General features: G+C 42.0%; 1 protein-coding gene across 2 annotated transcripts in view; it reads right to left on the bottom strand.

Moving 5' to 3' along the window:
- Window positions 1-22,181, bottom strand: part of LOC117525005 (high affinity cGMP-specific 3',5'-cyclic phosphodiesterase 9A-like) — a 145,008-nt gene that overhangs the window by 104,687 nt on the left and 18,140 nt on the right. For both annotated transcript variants that reach the window (XM_034186824.1, XM_034186825.1), the window contains exon 2: window positions 7,588-7,658. In XM_034186824.1, the coding sequence (XP_034042715.1) occupies window positions 7,588-7,658 (71 nt within the window). The remainder of the gene's footprint in view (window positions 1-7,587; window positions 7,659-22,181) is intronic.

Raw genomic sequence — 22,181 nt, 5'->3', positions numbered from 1 at the left:
GCAGAGATTGTCACTCATGCATTGGACTGATTAAGTCATTTGCGCAGGTGCAGATAAAAAAAAAAAAGACAAAAATTTCCTGTATATTTGTATTGTCAATTGTGTCGGTAGCATGGCCCAAATAGAGGGTCACCCCTTTGAGTCTGGTCTGCTTGGGGTTTCTTCCTCAAATCATCAGAGGGAGTTTTTTGTTGCCACTGTCGCCTGTGTTCTTGCTCTAGGGGTTGGTAAGGTTAGACCTTACCTGTGTGAAGTGCCTCGAGGCAGCTTTGCTGTGATTTGGCGCTATAAAAATTTAATAAATTGAAATTTAATTGAAAAAGTGTATTTAAAAAACAAAAACAAACTGGACACTACACCATTGTCTCCTGCAGACAGATGGATGCCAGGATAATAAACACATACTTGAATTTTCTCCGTCCTTAGTGACGTACTTATGCATGACCAGGAGCAAGAGAGGAATGACATTTTTGTTTTGTTCATTTGTTTTTTAAATTGTAAACATGATTGACTTTTCTCACTAAATTTGGAGGAGTAATTATGTTTCCTGTTCAAGTGACTCCAATGTTTAATTGTGCTATCGTCAACATGTGTGAATCAATAAGAAAATGGGCATTTAGGTCATATTTCAGGTGTTGTGGTTGATGGCATTTTAAGGCATTGAAAGTCCTCTCATGGCAGAAATTGAAGTCTGAAATTAAATATATATCAACATTGTATTACCTCTTATGGTTTCAATTACGGTGTAGTTATTCCTAGTCAGTGAATGAATGATTAGATGGACAAATCAATGAATGAGTCCATCCGTTACAGGTTTTTAACATGAATACTCAAACACAGAGATGATATCATCTTACAAATTGGCCACTTAGAAGGGCATATAATGAAGACTTAAGCAGGTCTCCCTTGGTTATTCTGGCATCCGATTGTTTACTTTAGTCTCTCAAAATGAATAAATTAAATTAAACAAATGCCCCAAATGGGGCATGCTGTCGTGCTCCGATTCCCAACCTGGGGTCACAGTGCCCCTTAGGCGAGCACCAAAGATCACAAGGGGTTCCCAAGGTTTGTCTGCTCTGAAGTTCTCAACATTAAAGGTTCGCCTATTATTTTCTTTGAAGAAAGAAGAGGAAACCGACTGTCAACTTTTTGTTTGTTTTTATGAATAAATCAATTTATTCTTCATGGGGATGGGGTGGGTGGCTCATCCTACAAGTGGGAACCACTGGTATAGTGTGTAATCTGTAGTAAAAGTAGTGTGTGTATATCAAAGTGACCAATCATGAAGTTTTTGAAGAGTATAAAAAAAAACTTTCTGCTTGCATGTGAATTCACTTTCATGCTCTTTTCACTGACTGAAGTAGCCAGTACACCAGTCTGTGCGCATACACACACACACACACACACACACATACATACGAGGTCTATTAGAAAAGTATCCGACCTTATTATTTTTTCAAAAACCATATGGATTTGAATCACGTGTGATTACATCAGACATGCTTGAACCCTCGTGGGCATGCGAGAGTTTTTTCACGCCTGTCGGTTACGTCATTCGCCTGTGGGCAGTCTTTGAGTGAGGAGTCGTCCACCCGCTTGTCGATTTTTTTCATTGTTTAGGAATGGCTCAGAGACTGTTGCTTTGTTTGATAAAATTTTTTCAAAACTGTAAGGCACAACTGAGTGGACACCATTCAATAAATTCAGCTGGTTTTCGGTAAAAATTTTAACGGCTGATGAGAGATTTTGGTCTGGTAGTGTCGCTTTAAGGACAGTCCACGGCGCCTGACGGCGATCTGCGCTTCGAGGCGGCAGCGTCTCGCCGTTTCAAGTTGAAAACTTCCACATTTCAGGCTCTGTTGACGCAGTAAGTCGTCAGAGAACAGAGAACTTTCAGAAGAAGTCGGCATGAGGAGTTTATTCGGACATTCCATTGTTAACGGTCATTTTGTAATGAAAGAACGTGCGGGCAGAGTCGCATGTCGGGCTGGACCCGACCGCGGGGGGTCGCGGCAGGAAAAACACCTCCGTTGGAAATCTTAACGGGCAAGTTGGAACATGCCCAAGCTGTTAAACAATTTCTCAGTTACTCACTTGTTGAAAGCCATTAAAAGCCGCCTGAATTCTACAAATGGTTTTCAACACGAAGGTGTTTTTCCTGTCGCGGCGCACAAAGATTTGCCGAGTCGTCACGGAAACGACTCGGCGAATTTGCGCGTACGTCTTTCATTAAAAAAATGTCCTTAAACAGTGGAATGTCCGCATAAATTCCTCATGCCGGCCTCTTCTGAATCTTCTCTGTTCTCTCACGATGTCCTGGGTGAATTAAGCCTTAAATTAGGATGTTTTCAGCTCGAAACAGGCCGACGACAGCGCCTGGAAGCGCTGCAGGACGTCCCGCTCCGTGGGAAGTCCTTACACCGACAGAAACACCCCATAATCTCTCATCAGCCGTTAAACTTTTCACAGAAAACCAGCTTAATTTCTCGAATAGTGTCCACTCGGATATTCCTCACAGGTCCAGAAAAAATTTTGATAAAGCAACGCGCGCCGTCTCGAGCAGCGTGTGAAACAAAGGAATTCAGCCGAGAGGGCGGGACCACATCTCACTCAAGGCCTGCCCACAGGGAAATGACGTCACCGACACGCGTGAAAAAACTCACGCATGCGCACGAGGGTTCAAGCATGATTGGTGTAATCGCATGTCATTCAAATCCATATAGTTAAAAAAAATAATAAAAGGGTCGGTTTATATCTAAGAGACCTCGTATATACATACATACATATATATACATACATACATATATATGTGTGTGTGTGTTTGTTCACAGATTCACTGTTTGCTGACCTTTTTAAATCTCCTCTAAAAATACAATAACATCCATAATACCATGAAAGGCACACCACACTCTTCAGCAGAAGAAAGTTTTTCAGATATTAACAGATACATTTTAGCTTTGTGATAATGTGTTGTTATAAACAGACATCAGCGCAGACTGCAGACAGTACCATTGGAAGAAAGCGCTGTGTCATGGCCCTTAGTCCAATGTCACTTGTAAACGGCAGTGACCTGGTGTATAATTGTTTCTAACACTATGACACACGACTTTAGACTGCTATTTTGATGAATCTGGCCCAATTTCCTTATTTTTAGAAATCGGGGCCCGGTTTCATAAACCAGTCTAATCTTTTAGTGTACTAAACTTACTTAATCGAATAAGATTAGTCCCCCAACATTAGCTGCCTAATCTCCATTTCACATCGACGGCCAATCTATAAGTTTAGTTGTCCAACGTTAGTTGCCGATTTTCAAAGATATAAGCAGCCTCGCAAGTGTCATTGCCAAGAAACTTTGGCTCCTCGAACAAACTGAAATTGACCTTTGTCACCATTTTTGTTCTTTTTATTCCAAGACATTCAATAAAAGAAAGTCCAAATTATACCTTTTTGGAATCTTTATGATCAGACAAATTTGTGGTATACTTTTCAATATGATTGGAACACCTGTAAATTTTGACCCCTGTGTAATTCTTCACTGACCCCTACTTGGCCGCCTATTGAAAAATCAAGTGGACAGTCTGCTTTTTAAAAAGTAATACACCACCACACGTGTATTTGTGCAACATTTGGTGCGTGCACCACCATTTGAAATATTGTTTCAGTTATCTGCTGCATTATGGCAGTTCTTCTTCTACACCTCAATCAAGCCTTTTTGTGCACACAATGCTGCCCTTTATCACGCAATGTGAGTTGCATTTTGAACTGATGCCCTGTATGTTCCCGTCCGATCGACGAAGATAGCATACTTGATCTCCCATTTGTCGGGCCGGGCTGCGGCGTGGGCTACTGCGGAGTGGAGCCGTCAGTCGCCATCTTGCTCCTCCCTTCAAGCTTTCACCGCGGCGCTCGAGCAGATATTCCAGCACACACCGCCGGGACGCGAGGCGGCACGCTCCCTACTGAGGCTCAAGCAGGGCACTCGCCGAGTGGCGGATTACGCTGTGGACTTCCGCATCCTGCCCCAAGAGCGAGTGGAATCCAGCTGCACTTCAGGATGTGTTCTTCCAGGGACTGTCCGCCGAGATTCGTGATAAGCTGATCGCCGCCGAATTACCCGAGGAGTTGGACGAGTTGATCGCACTGGCAATCCGGATCGACCGACGTTTGGCGTAACGATCTCGCCGCGAGCCGCCTCGTCTGCCCCGGCGCGCCTTCGCCTCGCACCCGAATCCCACCACGGATCTTCACTCCAACGTCAAACGGCCTGGGACTAACGAGCCGACGCAGCACGGCCGCATGCATCTGTCGCAGGAGGAACGACAGCGGAGACGTGACGAGGGACTGTGTTTCTATTGCGGTAAATCAGGTCATTTGAATGCTTGTTGTCCAGTCAGGGGTGCTTCTGCAAGACCTCAGGCCTTAGTACGGTGAGTCACAGCTCTATTTTTTTCTTCTAATTCGCAGAAATATTCCTGCTCAATTGCAATCTGATCACAATTCAGAAATGGTGCATGCCCTCGTAGATTCTGGGTCTGATGCCAATTTAATACTCTCCCTCGCCAAGTCCTTGCACCTTAAATTGTTTTCCATCTCACGACCTCTGGCAGTCAGGGCGGTGGACGGACATGAGCTTGGGAGAATCACTCATCGCACTCAGTCCGTCCGACTAATTCAATGAGAACCATGTGGAAACAATCAGTTTTTTAGTGCTGGATAAAATGACTCACTCCAGGAGGAGGTGATGGTCTAGTGTTAAGGTGTTGGGCTTGAGACCAGATGATCCTCGGTTCAAATCCATGCCTGACTGGAAATCACTAAGGGCCCTTGGGCAAGGTCTTTAATCCCCTATTGCTCCCGGTGTGTAGTAGGCACCTTATATGGCAGCACCCTGACATCGGGGTGAATGTGAGGTATAATTGAAAAGCACTTTGAGCGTCTGATGCAGATGGAAAAGCGCTATATAATGCAGTCCATTTACCATTTTTGCTCAGTTCACCTTTTAGGTCAGTCAATTGTTCATAATTGGCTACGTTTACATGCCGTTAATATTCGGGATAAGGTCAATATTCCGGTTTCTGAATCATTAGGAATAACCCGTTTACATGCTTAAGCAGACAGAGTTACTCCTGTATACATGGTCACTGGTATCATTTGGAATATCTCCATCTAAACAGCTAATGTTCCTTTCTATGGGGATATTCCGATGCGCGTTTATATGACCTGATATTCGGGTTAGAGAAGGAGTAACCCAGGGGTCATATTCGGGTTTTTAAATACCGGAATATGAGCATATTCTGGTTTTTGCGGGTGTTTACATGGCCGTGCACAACCAGGTTATTGTTAATATTCTGGTTATGAAAGGGTTATTGGCTGCATGTAAACGTAGTCAGTCCTTTCTGATGTCCCACAACTCTTTACCGACATCTCTTGACTCCTTCAGAATGAGAGTGAGGTCCGCCGGCTCCCCTTCCAACTCCGTAACGCCGTCATCATGGCTAGGCGAGGGAGAGCTAGCCACATCAGGTCCAGGGGAGCTAATGTTAGCAACTTGAGTTAGCTGCAGTTCGTCTGCATCATTTACACGCAGCATGACAACATCTTACCGTTTAACTACACTTTGCCACTCAGTTCGCCTTTTAATTTTCTATTTTGGGGCAATTTTATTTCTACTCGTCGGGAGCCTCTTCCCTAAGCCGCCATCCCCTCTGGACCCAGAATAGAAAGTCCAGCCACGCCTTTTCTAAGTGTCCAGCGAGTGCTGTTGGATGTTCGTGTGTGGCACCTGGAATTTGGCCGACACCTGCCAAGAGGGGTCGAATGGACACTCGCAGGGCACTTGCTGTCTTAGGGTTGCTGGTGTGCGCGAATGGTTGTGGTGACAGCTGTACGAGGCGTTTGAGGCGGTTCCGATTTTTCAGGAAAAACACCTCTGTTGGAAGCCTTAAGGACAAGTTGGAACACGTCCAGCTGTTAAACAATTTCTCATATACTCACTCCACTGAAAGCCATCAAAAGCCGCCTGGATTTTACAAATGGTTATCAACACAGAGGTGTTTTTCCTGTGCCGCCGCACCGCGCCGGATGCGTCCCAAAGCGCGGACCCGTCCGCACGTCTTTCATTAAAAAAATCTCCTTTAACAGTGGCATATCCAGATAAAATGCTGAAACCGACTTCTTCTGAAACTTCTCTGTTCTCTCACGACGTCCTGGATCAATAGAGCCTGAAATGTGGAGGTTTTCAGCTTGAAACAGGCTGACGACGGCACCTGGGACCGCTGTGCGACGTCTCGCTCCGTGGGAAGTCCTTAAAGCGACAGTATCACCTCAAAATCTCTCATCAGCCGTTAAAATTTTCACGGGAAACCAGCTTAATTTTTCGAACCATGTCCACTTCGATGTGCCTGTTATCAACACAGAGGTGTTTTTCCTGTGCCGCCGCACCGCGCCGGATGCGTCCCACTGCGCGGACCCGTCCGCACGTCTTTCATTAAAAAAATCTCCTTTAACAGTGGCATATCCAGATAAAATGCTGAAACCGACTTCTTCTGAAACTTCTCTGTTCTCTCACGACGTCCTGGATCAATAGAGCCTGAAATGTGGAGGTTTTCAGCTTGAAACAGGCTGACGACGGCGCCTGGGACCGCTGTGCGACGTCTCGCTCCGTGGGAAGTCCTTAAAGCGACAGTATCACCTCAAAATCTCTCATCAGCCATTAAAATTTTCACGGGAAACCAGCTTAATTTTTCGAACCATGTCCACTTCGATGTGCCTGTTAACACAGAGGTGTTTTTCCTGTGCCGCCGCACCGCGCTGGATGCGTCCCACCGCGCGGACCCGTCCGCACGTCTTTCATTAAAAAAATCTCCTTTAACAGTGGCATATCCAGATAAAATGCTGAAACCGACTTCTTCTGAAACTTCTCTGTTCTCTCACGACGTCCTGGATCAATAGAGCCTGAAATGTGGAGGTTTTCAGCTTGAAACAGGCTGATGACGGCGCCTGGGACCGCTGTGCGACGTCTCGCTCCGTGGGAAGTCCTTAAAGCGACAGTATCACCTCAATCTCTCTCATCAGCCATTAAAATTTTCACGGAAAACCAGCTTAATTTTTCGAACCATGTCCACTTCGATGTGCCTGTTAGGTTTAGAAAAAATTTTGATCAAACAAAGCGCCAGTCTCTCAGCAACTTCTCAAAGGAATTCCGACGAGGGGCTGGATGACTCCTCCCACAAGGAGTGCTCACAGGCGAATGACGTCACCGACAGGCGTGGAAAAACTCACGCATGCGCACGAGGGTTCAAGCATGTCTGACGTAAAAACATATGAATGAAATCCATATAGTTTTTGAAAAAATAAAAAGGACCTATACTTTATTGACAGCCCTCGTACATGATTTTATGTTGAAATTAAGTGCTTTCAGGTGAAGATATGATTGTGCTGCTTGCAAACCACCACATCAGAGAATAGAAGAACGGATGAGGAAATAATAAATTAATGTGTGTGTGTGTGTGTGTGTGTGTGTGTGTGTGTGTGTGTGTGTGTGTGTGTGTGTGTGTGTGTGTGTGTGTGTGTGTGTGTGTGTTAAACCTTGGCACACCCAGTGCTGTACAGAACAGCTCCTTAATGTCACAAGGGCTGCAAAATCTACTGAACACCACCTGAAAGATGAGAAACACACAGCGATTAATGGCAAGTGCGTCATCAAGAATCATTAAACCTACAAGAAGAACAAATGATCAGATGTATCACTGTTCATTTTCTGCCAACAATGTTCTCCTTGTGGTAGATTTGGCAATTTTCAAATTGAACTTGTTTGTTTTAGTGCTGCTCGTTGACCACTGCTTTCTAAATTTAATAAATGAATAACTGGTGTAGGCACCTTTTAAATACCAGTTTCCATCAACTTAATGCAAATAAACTGATGTTACAGTGATATCGGAATAAAATACAAAGGACTACTGTCATGCTCATAGGAGGAATGTAACAGCTGGATGATGCATGAGTGCATCGTGCCAATGTGACCACCATTTCAAGGTGATGGATTCAATATAACGACACAGACAAACACATACACACACTAGTTAACATGTTGCTACACTTCCACAACATTACAATATCCATCCATAAACTGCATATATGCTGGACAAACCCTCTGTGACATCACTCATAGGTTTTCTGAAGAACAGGTGTGAGGATCAAATGGGTTGGTTGTATTTGTCCCCAAACTCTCAACCAATCCATCAATGGGTCAAGGGATGGAGCATGGACAACACTTGTGTGATCTGGGTGGGACGAATGAAGTCCCAATACGCCCACCTATCTCCAAGCTACCAAACTAGCAAAGGCACACAGGCCAAGTCCGCTGAATTCAAAAGATTAATGCATTTTTTTTTTTTTTGCAGAGTGGGAGTGATTTTATTTTTTTTAAAGGGTGGCCTGGGTGCAAGTATTAAAAACTATGATTGCTATATTCTCAAGGTTGGTCATCTGGGCATTTAACCTCGAGTAGTGGGTTTTGTCGGTGAAAACACTGCAGAGCTCAATACAAATACAAGTAATCTGGTCCCTTTTGGCCTCTACTGGTGGTTGGCTCTCACTGCGGTATTGTATCACTTACTGTTCCGGAGCACAGCGGTGTTTTGCTGTATCTGTTAGCTGTTTAATCTGCGCAGTTAGATTGATCTAGTTACCTAGATAATGATTTGTTTCACAGTGTAATCTTCACGTGCCTTAACTAAAGCACTCCCTCTGCTGAATCACCTCTAAATTATTTACACATTATTCACTTTGTGTGTTTTTAGGAATCCGCTAGCTTAGCGCAGCTACTAGCTCTTAGCCGGTTTAACATGGCGGCTTCTCCTGTCTCTCCTGCACTTTTCTGCTCTGGGTGTGAAATGTTTAGTTATTCCTCGGCCTCCTTTAGCAGTAATGGTACTTGTAATAAGTGTAGCTTATTCGTAGCTTTGGAGGCCAGGCTGGGCGAATTGGAGACTCGGCTCCGCACCGTGGAAAATTCTACAGCTAGCCAGGCCCCTGTAGTCGGTGCGGACCAAGGTAGCTTAGCCGCCGTTAGTTTCCCTCTGGCAGATCCCGAGCAGCCGGGAAAGCAGACCGACTGGGTGACTGTGAGAAGGAAGCGTAGTTCTAAACAGAAGCCCCGTGTACACCGCCAACCCGTTCACATCTTTAACCGTTTTTCCCCACTCGACGACACACCCGCCGAGGATCAAACTCTGGTTATTGGCGACTCTGTTTTGAGAAATGTGAAGTTAGCGACACCAGCAACCATAGTTAATTGTCTTCCGGGGGCCAGAGCAGGCGACATTGAAGGAAATTTGAAACTGCTGGCTAAGGCTAAGCGTAAATTTGGTAAGATTGTAATTCACGTCGGCAGTAATGACACCCGGTTACGCCAATCGGAGGTCACTAAAATTAACATTGAATCGGTGTGTAACTTTGCAAAAACAATGTCGGACTCTGTAGTTTTCTCTGGGCCCCTCCCCAATCGGACCGGGAGTGACATGTTTGCCGCATGTTCTCCTTGAATTGCTGGCTGTCTGAGTGGTGTCCAAAAATGAGGTGGGCTTCATAGATAATTGGCAAAGCTTCTGGGGAAAACCTGGTCTTGTTAGGAGACGGCATCCATCCCACTTTGGATGGAGCAGCTCTCATTTCTAGAAATCTGGCCAATTTTCTTAAATCCTCCAAACCGTGACTATCCAGGGTTGGGACCAGGAAGCAGAGTTGTAGTCTTACACACCTCTCTGCAGCTTCTCTCCCCTGCCATCCCCTCATTACCCCATCCCCGTAGAGACGGTGCCTGCTCCCAGACCACCAATAACCAGCAAAATCTATTTAAGCATAAAATTCAAAAGAAAAAATAATATAGCACCTTCAACTGCACCACAGACTAAAACAGTTAAATGTGGTCTATTAAACATTAGGTCTCTCTCTAAGTCCCTGTTAGTAAATGATATAATAATTGATCAACATACTGATTTATTCTGCCTTACAGAAACCTGGTTACAGCAGGATGAATATGTTAGTTTAAATGAGTCAACACCCCCGAGTCACACTAACTGCCAGAATGCTCGTAGCACGGGCCGAGGCGGAGGATTAGCAGCAATCTTCCATTCCAGCTTATTAATTAATCAAAAACCCAGACAGAGCTTTAATTCATTTGAAAGCTTGACTCTTAGTCTTGTCCATCCAAATTGGAAAGTCCCAAAAACCAGTTTTATTTGTTATTATCTATCGTCCACCTGGTCGTTACTGTGAGTTTCTCTGTGAATTTTCAGACCTTTTGTCTGACTTAGTGCTTAGCTCAGATAAGATAATTATAGTGGGCGATTTTAACATCCACAGATGCCGAGAATGACAGCCTCAACACTGCATTTAATCTATTATTAGACTCAATTGGCTTTGCTCAAAATGTAAATGAGTCCACCCACCACTTTAATCATATCTTAGATCTTGTTCTGACTTATGGTATGGAAATTGAAGACTTAACAGTATTCCCTGAAAACTCCCTTCTGTCTGATCATTTCTTAATAACATTTACATTGACTCTGATGGACTACCCAGCAGTGGGGAATAAGTTTCATTACACTAGAAGTCTTTCAGAAAGCGCTGTAACTAGGTTTAAGGATATGATTCCTTCTTTATGTTCTCTAATGCCATATACCAACACAGTACAGAGTAGCTACCTAAACTCTGTAAGTGAGATAGAGTATCTCGTCAATAGTTTTACATCCTCATTGAAGACAACTTTGGATGCTGTAGCTCCTCTGAAAAAGAAAGCTTTAAATCAGAAGTGCCTGACTCCGTGGTATAACTCACAAACTCGCAGCTTAAAGCACATAACCCGTACGTTGGAGAGGAAATGGCGTCTCAATAATTTAGAAGATCTTCACTTAGCCTGGAAAAAGAGTCTGTTGCTCTATAAAAAAGCCCTCCGTAAAGCTATGACATCTTACTACTCATCACTAATTGAAGAAAATAAGAACAACCCCAGGTTTCTTTTCAGCACTGTAGCCAGGCTGACAAAGAGTCAGAGCTCTATTGAGCCGAGTATTCCTTTAACTAGTAATGACTTCATGACTTTCTTTGCTAATAAAATTTTAACTATTAGAGAAAAAATTACTCATAACCATCCCAAAGACGTATCGTTATCTTTGGCTGCTTTCAGTGATGCCGGTATTTGGTTAGACTCTTTCTCTCAGATTGTTCTGTCTGAGTTATTTTCATTAGTTACTTCATCCAAACCATCAACATGTCTATTATACCCCATTCCTACCAGGCTGCTCAAGGAAGCCCTACCATTATTTAATGCTTCGATCTTAAATATGATCAATCTATCTTTATTAGTTGGCTATGTACCACAGGCTTTTAAGGTGGCAGTAATTAAACCATTACTTAAAAAGCCATCACTTGACCCAGCTATCTTAGCTAATTATAGGCCAATCTCCAACCTTCCTTTTCTCTCAAAATTCTTGAAAGGATAGTTGTAAAACAGCTAACTGATCATCTGCAGAGGAATGGTCTATTTGAAGAGTTTCAGTCAGGTTTTAGAATTCATCATAGTACAGAAACAGCATTAGTGAAGGCTACAAATGATCTTCTTATGGCCTCAGACAGTGGACTCATCTCTGTGCTTGTTCTGTTAGACCTCAGTGCTGCTTTTGATACTGTTGACCATAAAATTTTATTACAGAGATTAGAGCATGCCATAGGTATTAAATGCACTGCGCTGCGGTGGTTTGAATCATATTTATCTAATAGATTACAATTTGTTCATGTAAATGGGGAATCTTCTTCACAGACTAAGGTTAATTATGGAGTTCCACAAGGTTCTGTGCTAGGACCAATTTTATTCACTTTATACATGCTTCCCTTAGGCAGCATTATTAGACGGCATTGCTTAAATTTTCATTGTTACGCAGATGATACCCAGCTTTATCTATCCATGAAGCCAGAGGACACACACTAATTAGCTAAACTGCAGGATTGTCTTACAGACATAAAGACATGGATGACCTCTAATTTCCTGCTTTTAAACTCAGATAAAACTGAAGTTATTGTACTTGGCCCCACAAATCTTAGAAACATGGTGTCTAACCAGATCCTTACTCTGGATGGCATTACCCTGACCTCTAGTAATACTGTGAGAAATCTTGGAGTCATTTTTGATCAGGATATGTCATTCAATGTGCATATTAAACAAATATGTAGGACTGCTTTTTTGCATTTGCGCAATATCTCTAAAATTAGAAAGGTCTTGTCTCAGAGTGATGCTGAAAAACTAATTCATGCATTTATTTCCTCTAGGCTGGACTATTGTAATTCATTATTATCAGGTTGTCCTAAAAGTTCCCTGAAAAGCCTTCAGTTAATTCAAAATGCTGCAGCTAGAGTACTAACGGGGACTAGAAGGAAGAGCATATCTCACTCATATTGGCCTCTCTTCATTGGCTTCCTGTTAATTCTAGAATATAATTTAAAATTCTTCTTCTTACTTATAAGGTTTTGAATACAGGTCCCATCTTATCTTAGGGACCTCATAGTACCATATCACCCAATAGAGCGCTTCGCTCTCAGACTGCAGGCTTACTTGTAGTTCCTAGGGTTTGTAAGAGTAGAATGGGAGCTTTTCAGGCTCCTCTCCTGTGGAACCAGCTCCCAATTCAGATCAGGGAGACAGACACCCTCTCTACTTTTAAGATTAGGCTTAAAACTTTCCTTTTTGCTAAGCTTATAGTTAGGGCTGGATCAGGTGACCCTGAACCATCCTTAGTTACTGCTATAGACTTAGACTGCTGGGGGGTTCCCATGATGCACTGAGTGTTTCTTTCTCTTTTTGCTCTGTATGCACCACTCTGCATTTAATCATTAGTGATTGATCTCTGCTCCCCTCCAAGCATGTCTTTTTCCTGGTTCTCTCCTCAGCCCCAACCAGTCCCAGCAGAAGACTGCCCCTCCCTGAGCCTGGTTCTGCTGGAGGTTTCTTCCTGTTAAAAGGGAGTTTTTCCCTTCCCACTGTCGCCAAGTGCTTGCTCACAGGGGGTCGTTTTGACCGTTGGGGTTTTTCCGTAATTATTGTATGGCCTTGCCTTACACTATAAAGTGCCTTGGGGCAACTGTTTGTTGTGATTTGGCGCTATATAAATAAAATTGATTGATTGATTGATTGACTTTCAAAGGGGTTAGACTCATTAATTAAGTCAATTTAATGTACAATGGTTTATTTCAGGTCATCTTTGTGTATAAATCTCACCGTTTCAGGCAATGATAGCTATCAGATGGTTGTTAGAAGCAAGTTAGAAACAAAAGCAATCCGGCTGATTTCAATAGACAATCAATGCAGCACGAGTGAGTTTTCACCGAGCGGCCAGTCACTTAAGTATGAATTCTCACCTTCGGATTGGCCACTCCACCAAAGTGACATGGCGCTGACCTTGAGAATTACCTCAGTAACTCTGGCAGTATCACAGACTACGTTTACATGCCGTTAATATTCGGGATATGGTCAATATTCCGGTTTCTGAATCATTAGGAATAACCCATTTACATGCTTAAGCAGACAGAGTTACTCCTGTACACATGGTCACTGGTATCATTTTGAATATCCCCATCTAAACAGCGACGCATGGAGAACGTCCAGACGCACGGAGAACGTCATGACACAAATATGCATAATTTCTGTTTCTTCTTCCTCTTTCTACCGTCAATAAAAGACATTATATTCATGTCTTTCACGATACTAATGAAGTACTCGGCTTCCTCCTCGCTCCAAAAGTGTGGTGCTGTGCTGCCACATCTGGATTTCCCCATACTTGTTTACCCTACTTCTGTGGTGTCCAGTGGGTTGCACGAGCCGCATACAAGTAGTTGCCGTACTCAAAAGAACAAGATTCCTTGCGGAAAGGACATGCTCAGAACACGAAATAATGTTCCTTTTTATGGGGATATTCCCAAGCGCGTTTATATGACCTGATATTCAGGTTAGAAAAGGAGTAACCCAACGGTCATATTCGGGTTTTTGCAGGTGTTTACGTGGCCGTGCGCAACCGGGTTATTGCTAATATTTCGGTTATGAAAGGGTTATTGGCTGCATGTAAACATAGTCACTGTAGCTTATAGCATCACCAAGTTATAAGTATCTGCAAATTAGTGCCAATATACAAATACTACAATTCCACTCTAATTACATACCCGACCACAGACTTCTTAGATGATGAACAATTAATCAAACATTAAGATATGTTATTTCAGATATTTGTAATAAAATCCTGAGAAAGGACAAACAGTCAAATCCACAGCAACTAGCTGCTACTGTTAGCTGCCATTATTAGTGCAGCCATGGACTCAGCACACGAGCTGTCACTCAAAGGGACCACGCCCATAATTGTTCTTAACTTTATGGCATCAACTAACAAACAGGTGAGTTATATAAAAATTCATCCCCTATACAGTTGTCATGAAGACAACTGTACAACACACAACACAAACAAAGATTTTCATCTACGGGAATGAGCTCACGGATGAATGGTATCTGTGAGCTTCAATACTTAAATTACTACTCATCACTTATTTTGCATTGTTTACACCATGTTATTCAAAGCCCCACCACAGCTTGATGCCTCTTCCTCTGATTAGCGTAATGTGAATAAGGAGCAACCAGCCACTAGCGAGAAACTCTTGAGTCTTAACGCTCACTCTTCTGTGGCACGAGGCCGGCACATTTTCTTGTTTTGGACGCGTCTCCTTACACTTCATGAATAAGCTTAAACCCTGTCATTGAACATGACAAACGATTTATGCTGCACTGCAGCACACAAAGAAGGATGGCCCACATAGATAAAGGAGGCCAGTGCGCGTGAAGGTGTTTGAAGGAGCCGTGGCAGTATAAGGGAACGGGGGGCAGGGGTTAATGAGTGCGTAAAAGAAGAGATGCACGTTGAGGACGAGCAAGGTCAAAGGGCACTTTAATAATGTGGCAATGGCAGCCTGTCACAGGTGCATGATGGTCTGAAGAAGGTCAACGGACAACAGGAGAACATCAGGAACAGACTGAGGAGATGACTCACACACGCACACACACACACACGTGTGTCAACTATTAACTTTTAACTATTCCCGCAGGGGTGTTTGTGCTTTTCCAATAAATAGCCGAGCCTCTGCATCATTTGAATATAATGGAGGTAAAAGAAATTACAGCCATGCTGCTTAAATTATTGCGAAATACAACAGCACCGGAAGTGTCACTTAAAAAAAAAAAAAAAAATCAATGTTCTGCTTAAAATGGAAAATCCACAGACCTGCCAAGTTTTCATAAGGACTGCTTCCTTCAGAAAAAATATTTCCACAAATTCCTTTCAGCTGCATATTTGCATTAAATGTCCAATTTTACCTCTTCTCCTACTTGCATGTCGTGATTTCCCCCCAATTTTATTTTACATTCCATCAAAGACTGATCTGAAGGAGGCGATCATTATGCAGTCATCAAAAGTTCATTATGGTGATTCAAATACATCATTATTTGAAACATTTTAGGATTAAAACTGTAGATAGTTTTATTTTCAGAGAACAAAAACTGCATTTTTACAATTTATCAACAAATTAATATAGCAAAGGAACAATGACAAAAAAAAATATGCTTAACTAGTTTGGGGGCAGCACAGCGGTTTAGTGGTTAGCACTGTTGCCTCACAGGAAGTCCGTGGGATCGCTTCCCGCCTATACTTTATTTTCTCCCACAGCTGACACAAATGGGAAGTATAATAGGCCCCACTGATGGTTTGTCCCTTGTGGTAGACAGTCCACCATTATGATGCTCTCAGTATCCCATTAGACGGAGGCCGTGACCTTTCCAGCAGATGAGACAGCTAACTTTGTTTGACAAGGGAGAACCTCGCATTTCCATTGCTTTGAGTATTTGGACTCGGGTTCAAAGTGATGGACTCATGTCTCGTCCATGGCTGCAAATCATTACATGAAGTTATCCGAATCTGCCTCAAAAGGCCAAAGATTCTCTCTGGACATCTGGAACCTCATGCATTTCTAACCGGCCGTGAGAAGACTCGAGACCTATCGTGCTTTTGTGATTCCCAGTTCTTCCATCAGAACCAAATAAACTCTCTCCTAATAAATGCCTACAGTACTGGCTATGTGACACCTGCTCTTCTGTCAACAAGGACCACATCATGGATCTTCTGGATCATATAGGTTGAGGTGGTAGTTCTTGGTCTTTCTGATCTTGCTCCATCTTCGACGTTTGTTCTGCCCCCCTTGAATTCAGCTGACAGTATTTAACTGTAGCATAAAACAGGACATCCTTCCTTAATGTCATTACCATGTCTCCACGGATCTCCTTGGGAGACATTCCTGCTTTCTTGAGATACTGGATCACATCACGCTCACCAGGTTAGCCTATTTGGCCAATATGACACACCCCTCCCCTACTCATTCCACTGAAACATTGTGTCTGCGATATTGTACCCAGTGAGTCAAAACTTCACATATTCTCACGAGAAATGTTGGTTTCTCAGAATGAAAAAGATGGAGCATCACATCCTAATTTTTCTGGGTCAGTCACCCCTCATATATGTTCATTCCGCTGGGCCCGGTTTCATAAAGCAGTTTAATCTTTTAGTCCGCTAAACTTACTTAGTCGACTGAGGTTAGTCACCCACATTATCTGTCTAATCTCCATTTCACATCAATGGCTAAACTTGTAGATTAGCCGTTTTACATTAGGCTACAATTTTCATGGTTGCAGCGGCCTTGTGAGTGCTGCTGCCAAGAAACACCTCCAAAGTGCGATAGTTTTGTTTATTTCTGGGTTGATCCATGTGCTACAAACATGGCTGAGTCCGCCAAACAGAGGAGAAGTGCTCCTGACCCCACCGTCCGTAAACATCTCCAAAGGATTATTCCGGGCCCAGGACACCCGCTCCCGCCACAAGTCTCTCCTTCCTTCCTCCATCAAGTGGTGGTATATGATAGCCGCCTTTTTAGAGTGAAGACACTGAAGATTTCTCGACTAAACTAAGATTAGCCTTCTCTGTACCAGGTAGGACTGTTCATGTTATATTGTGAAAAAATAAAAGTTGTGAGAGACTTCAGGTCACATGTTTTTTCCACTTGGGGTTTTATAGGTGCAGACCAAATTTGAACTCAATCAAATAAGATTTCGCGGTCCCCCGGAGTGACACATTTTCCTCTCAAGGCAACATCACCCTAACGGGAGAAGACTCTGATGCCATTATTTTTCTTTTACTGGTACATGTGATGGCTTCTAATCACAAAAAGTGGTGGTTGATTGGTCACCCAGACGAGAACATTACTGGAAGTGTCTTCCTTTTTGCTTGTTTGGGGAAAATTGTTGCCTTTGTGGGGGTTCGCCTAAACAATGTCCGATTACAATAAATTTGGTACAGAGCTTTTATTTATTAGTGGAACAAGAACAACATGTGGCCCAAAAGATTTTATAACATTTGACATTTTGAACAGCTCGAGTACCAGGCTAAAAACGTTAGTTGAGTAACATAACCTTTAGCTGACTAAGTACTTTGTGATAACATCACATCACAAAAGATGAGTCGACCTAAGTGAGTTTTGTTCACTAAACAAGATTAGACCGCTTCATGAAACTGGGCGCTGATGTATTTTGTAGAAGCACGCACATTTCAACTGTAATGTACTGAACTTGATGAATGGAAGATTAATATATTTATATTAGATATTTACAAGTAGTTTTAATTAACTCCAATTCAAATAAATGTTTAGTTTCATTGTTTATGTTTTTTTTATTTAGTGAAGCATCACAGGTAAGGAAAGAGATAGCATTTCATGAATTGTTTTTATACAAGTTTACATTTGGGCCACCAAATGTAGGCGCAGGATGGCCCAAGGGGTCAGTACTTAAAAATATGTGTTTATCCCATTGAACGCACAGCTTTAAACTTCATCATGCACAGTATTAAACTCAACCACGTGACTCATAAGGCTCTCTGTAAATTTGAAATGCATACAGCAGCTGATTTCAATTACAAACACTGAAACTGTCATCATGTGTCGCCCTGGATGATCCCACTGCACAGCACAAAGCCTTGAATATGTACAAAAGAAGTCACAACCACTGTTATTCAAATGAGACCACTGCAGAGATAACATATTCAAATCAGATCATGCAAAGAGGCGCCACGATGCAGAACCTGATTAGGCTGATCCTCATCATAATATGGACCTGAGATAATAGCAGCAATTCACAAGAGGACAAAAAAAAGAACAGAGAGCACACAATGATGCCAGGGAACAAAAAGCAGAGCTAATAACACAAGCTGCTTATTTTTCTGCAGGAAAATACATTTTCGAACAAATAAGGAATCAAATGTGGGTGCTGTCTTATTAATTTCCCCAAACAATCAAAATCAATCCATAATATAATCGACCTTTTTCAACTCAATCCTGACTGAACATCATCTGTGCAATATTTGTAAAGAGAAAAAATAAGCCTGTAAAGTTGGGCAAGCTTTAAAAACAACACACATAAAACTAGAGTTGTGCTCTGCAGGAATTACAGTTCGGCAACAAGTGATCAACAAATTCTGCAAACAAATGACTCAGCATCATTATTATATTATTATAGCCAGAGGCTGACAGTGAGTCATCAAACAGACATTTGAATTTAAAAAAAAAAAAAAAAAAAAAAAAAACGACAGCTGCACAGACACAGACAAAACCTCTGCATTTGGACACATCAACAGATGGGAAAATATTTTAACAGCAAAAATGCAAGTTGAGTCAACATAAGTCACCAGATAGGCGATCACTACAGTTAACAGCTGATTTAACCCTCTGGGGTCCGAGGGCATTTTTTGGACAGTTCACTTGCCTGGCATAAATGTTTTATTATTGCTGTTAACTTCTCTCCCTGCATCCCACAATCAAGTTTTACGTCTCTTTTTTCAGGACAACCTGTGCTTTCATAATATATATGCTTTGTTGTTGTTTTATAAGCGTGATAAAGGTTTACAATCAGAAATAAGAAAGGAAAAAATGAAGCGGAAATAATTTTCCACACACATCTATTCAAAGCGCACAGCAAACTATAATAAACAACTGTTTTGACACTTTATAAAGGTAATTTGAGGTCTTGTGTGAAAGACTGTACAACAAAAAGGTTCAGACAGTAAACACAAATGCACATTTTGAACAATATATACAAAATGGTCTATGCATTTTGTTTGTCTCATCTCAAAGCAATTTCTGTCTGCTATTACACAAAGGTTGCATCACAAACTTCTACTTCTACTGTGTTTTGAAATGTCCTGTGTTGCAGCTTTCATTCACACTTTGGCTCCTTACAGTCTGAGGAGGGCCCCCCCCGCCCCCCTTCATTGATATGGTAAACGGTGCTTTACACCGAGAAAGCAACAGAGTTATCCAGTAACATTCACATGCAAACTAGTGGAGCAATCCTGATAGTTACACATTCTTTGTTTGAGCACGTGAGATTGTCATCAGAGGCTCTCTGTCTCCTCAGTCTTCTTTCATTAATGGTGCTTGGAGCCCAATAGTATGTACTCATTGGCGCACCCAGGGGGCTAGTCAAACGGGCCAACTAGTAACATATCACTCCTGAAAATGATCTTTGGCTTTTCACGTGAGGTAAATCTGCCCACGATTGGATTTCGGAAAACCATGTGACGGTGAACCAATTCGATTAGACACTCACATCGTGCACGTCATCACACAGCTTCTACAAGGAGTGCAAAGATGGCCGATGGCTGGCTTGAAAGTCTTGAAAGTTAACTTTTCAGCAAAAAAGAAGTAGTTTCTATCTCATATCATTAGAAAGTTATTTGTAATTTAGTAAAGCTTGGTTTTAGCCGTCATATACGATGGCGTCAGCCCCAGAGGAGTAATATACATTCCACGTTACTGCTGTACACTCAAACAATTTCTGCAGAAGCATGGTACTCGACTGCTACCTGAATACTGCTGTCCATCACATACTTCAAGACAAAATGCAATGTCTACTTGTTGCATTCTATATTATGATTAGACTCACTGTCGTCTTCCAAGATGCTGCTAGTTGTGTTTCAAACTTGTTGCGTTAAAAGTTCAGAACAAGTGCAAAAGTCCTTATCCTGTTCCACATCCGCAGAAAAATTCCACCAGAGGAAATAATGGCTTTTTTTTTTTTCTTTCCCTGAGTTGAATATACAGACTGCATGTGAACTCCATAAAGAATGCCCAACATCATAAAAGCGAAGTGGTGATGAGCCATCAAAGTCATTATATGATCTTTAACAAGTTGCCATTCCTCCTCCATTGGTCTGTCAGTGTAAACAAACCTCTGCCTCAATAGTCCCGTTTGTACTTCAAGACTGTAAACTTGAGGGTTAATAGTAGGATTGGGAGGACTAATGAAAATCATTAGTCGACTAGTTAGCTAGTCTACAACTAAATTTGACACTGAATAAATTAAGCCAATTTCAAATCATCATGGTGAAACTCAAATGTGACATTTATTTTAACAAATATAAGTACAAAATCACAAATACCAAAAAAAAAAAACCTCCATTAGCATGAAGACCATGCCTGCACTCGTTTACGAGGCATAGACGACTCATTTGAGCTGACTAATTCACCTGCTAAGGTTCAGACACTTTCTTCACTGAGTGAAGGGAGCGTCAGCAGCTCCAGCAGATCTATTATTTAAAGGGTTAAATGGACTTAATAAATGGCTTATTAAGTCAGATGTTAAATCATTTATTAAGTCAGATGTTAGTTAGTCGTAGTCGACTATTAGGACTAGTCGTCCCGTCCATGCTGAGCAGGAGAGGAACCAAGGCAAGGAGCAACAAGCGACAGCGGCAGCCTCAGCAGGCATTACAGTACACGTGCAACAATGCAGCAGAGATTGTCACTCATGCATTGGACTGATTAAGTCATTTGCGCAGGTGCAGATAAAAAAAAAAAGACAAAATTTCCTGTATATTTGTATTGTCAATTGTGTCGGTAGCATGGCCCAAATAGAGGGTCACCCCTTTGAGTCTGGTCTGCTTGGGGTTTCTTCCTCAAATCATCAGAGGGAGTTTTTTGTTGCCACTGTCGCCTGTGTTCTTGCTCTAGGGGTTGGTAAGGTTAGACCTTACCTGTGTGAAGTGCCTCGAGGCAGCTTTGCTGTGATTTGGCGCTATAAAAATTTAATAAATTGAAATTTAATTGAAAAAGTGTATTTAAAAAAACAAAAACAAACTGGACACTACACCATTGTCTCCTGCAGACAGATGGATGCCAGGATAATAAACACATACTTGAATTTTCTCCGTCCTTAGTGACGTACTTATGCATGACCAGGAGCAAGAGAGGAATGACATTTTTGTTTTGTTCATTTGTTTTTTAAATTGTAAACATGATTGACTTTTCTCACTAAATTTGGAGGAGTAATTATGTTTCCTGTTCAAGTGACTCCAATGTTTAATTGTGCTATCGTCAACATGTGTGAATCAATAAGAAAAGTGGGCATTTAGGTCATATTTCAGGTGTTGTGGTTGATGGCATTTTAAGGCATTGAAAGTCCTCTCATGGCAGAAATTGAAGTCTGAAATTAAATATATATCAACATTGTATTACCTCTTATGGTTTCAATTACGGTGTAGTTATTCCTAGTCAGTGAATGAATGATTAGATGGACAAATCAATGAATGAGTCCATCCGTTACAGGTTTTTAACATGAATACTCAAACACAGAGATGATATCATCTTACAAATTGGCCACTTAGAAGGGCATATAATGAAGACTTAAGCAGGTCTCCCTCTGGTTATTTCTGGCATCCGATTGTTTACTTTAGTCTCTCAAAATGAATAAATTAAATTAAACAAATGCCCCAAATGGGGCATGCTGTCGTGCTCCGATTCCCAACCTGGGGTCACAGTGCCCCTTAGGCGAGCACCAAAGATCACAAGGGGTTCCCAAGGTTTGTCTGCTCTGAAGTTCTCAACATTAAAGGTTCGCCTATTATTTTCTTTGAAGAAAGAAGAGGAAACCGACTGTCAACTTTTTGTTTGTTTTTATGAATAAATCAATTTATTCTTCATGGGGATGGGGTGGGTGGCTCATCCTACAAGTGGGAACCACTGGTATAGTGTGTAATCTGTAGTAAAAGTAG

The sequence above is a fragment of the Thalassophryne amazonica genome, chromosome 14 (assembly GCF_902500255.1).
Source record: "Thalassophryne amazonica chromosome 14, fThaAma1.1, whole genome shotgun sequence".
Classification (NCBI taxonomy): Eukaryota; Metazoa; Chordata; class Actinopteri; order Batrachoidiformes; family Batrachoididae; genus Thalassophryne; species Thalassophryne amazonica.
This window is presented reverse-complemented; position numbering and strand designations above follow the sequence as displayed.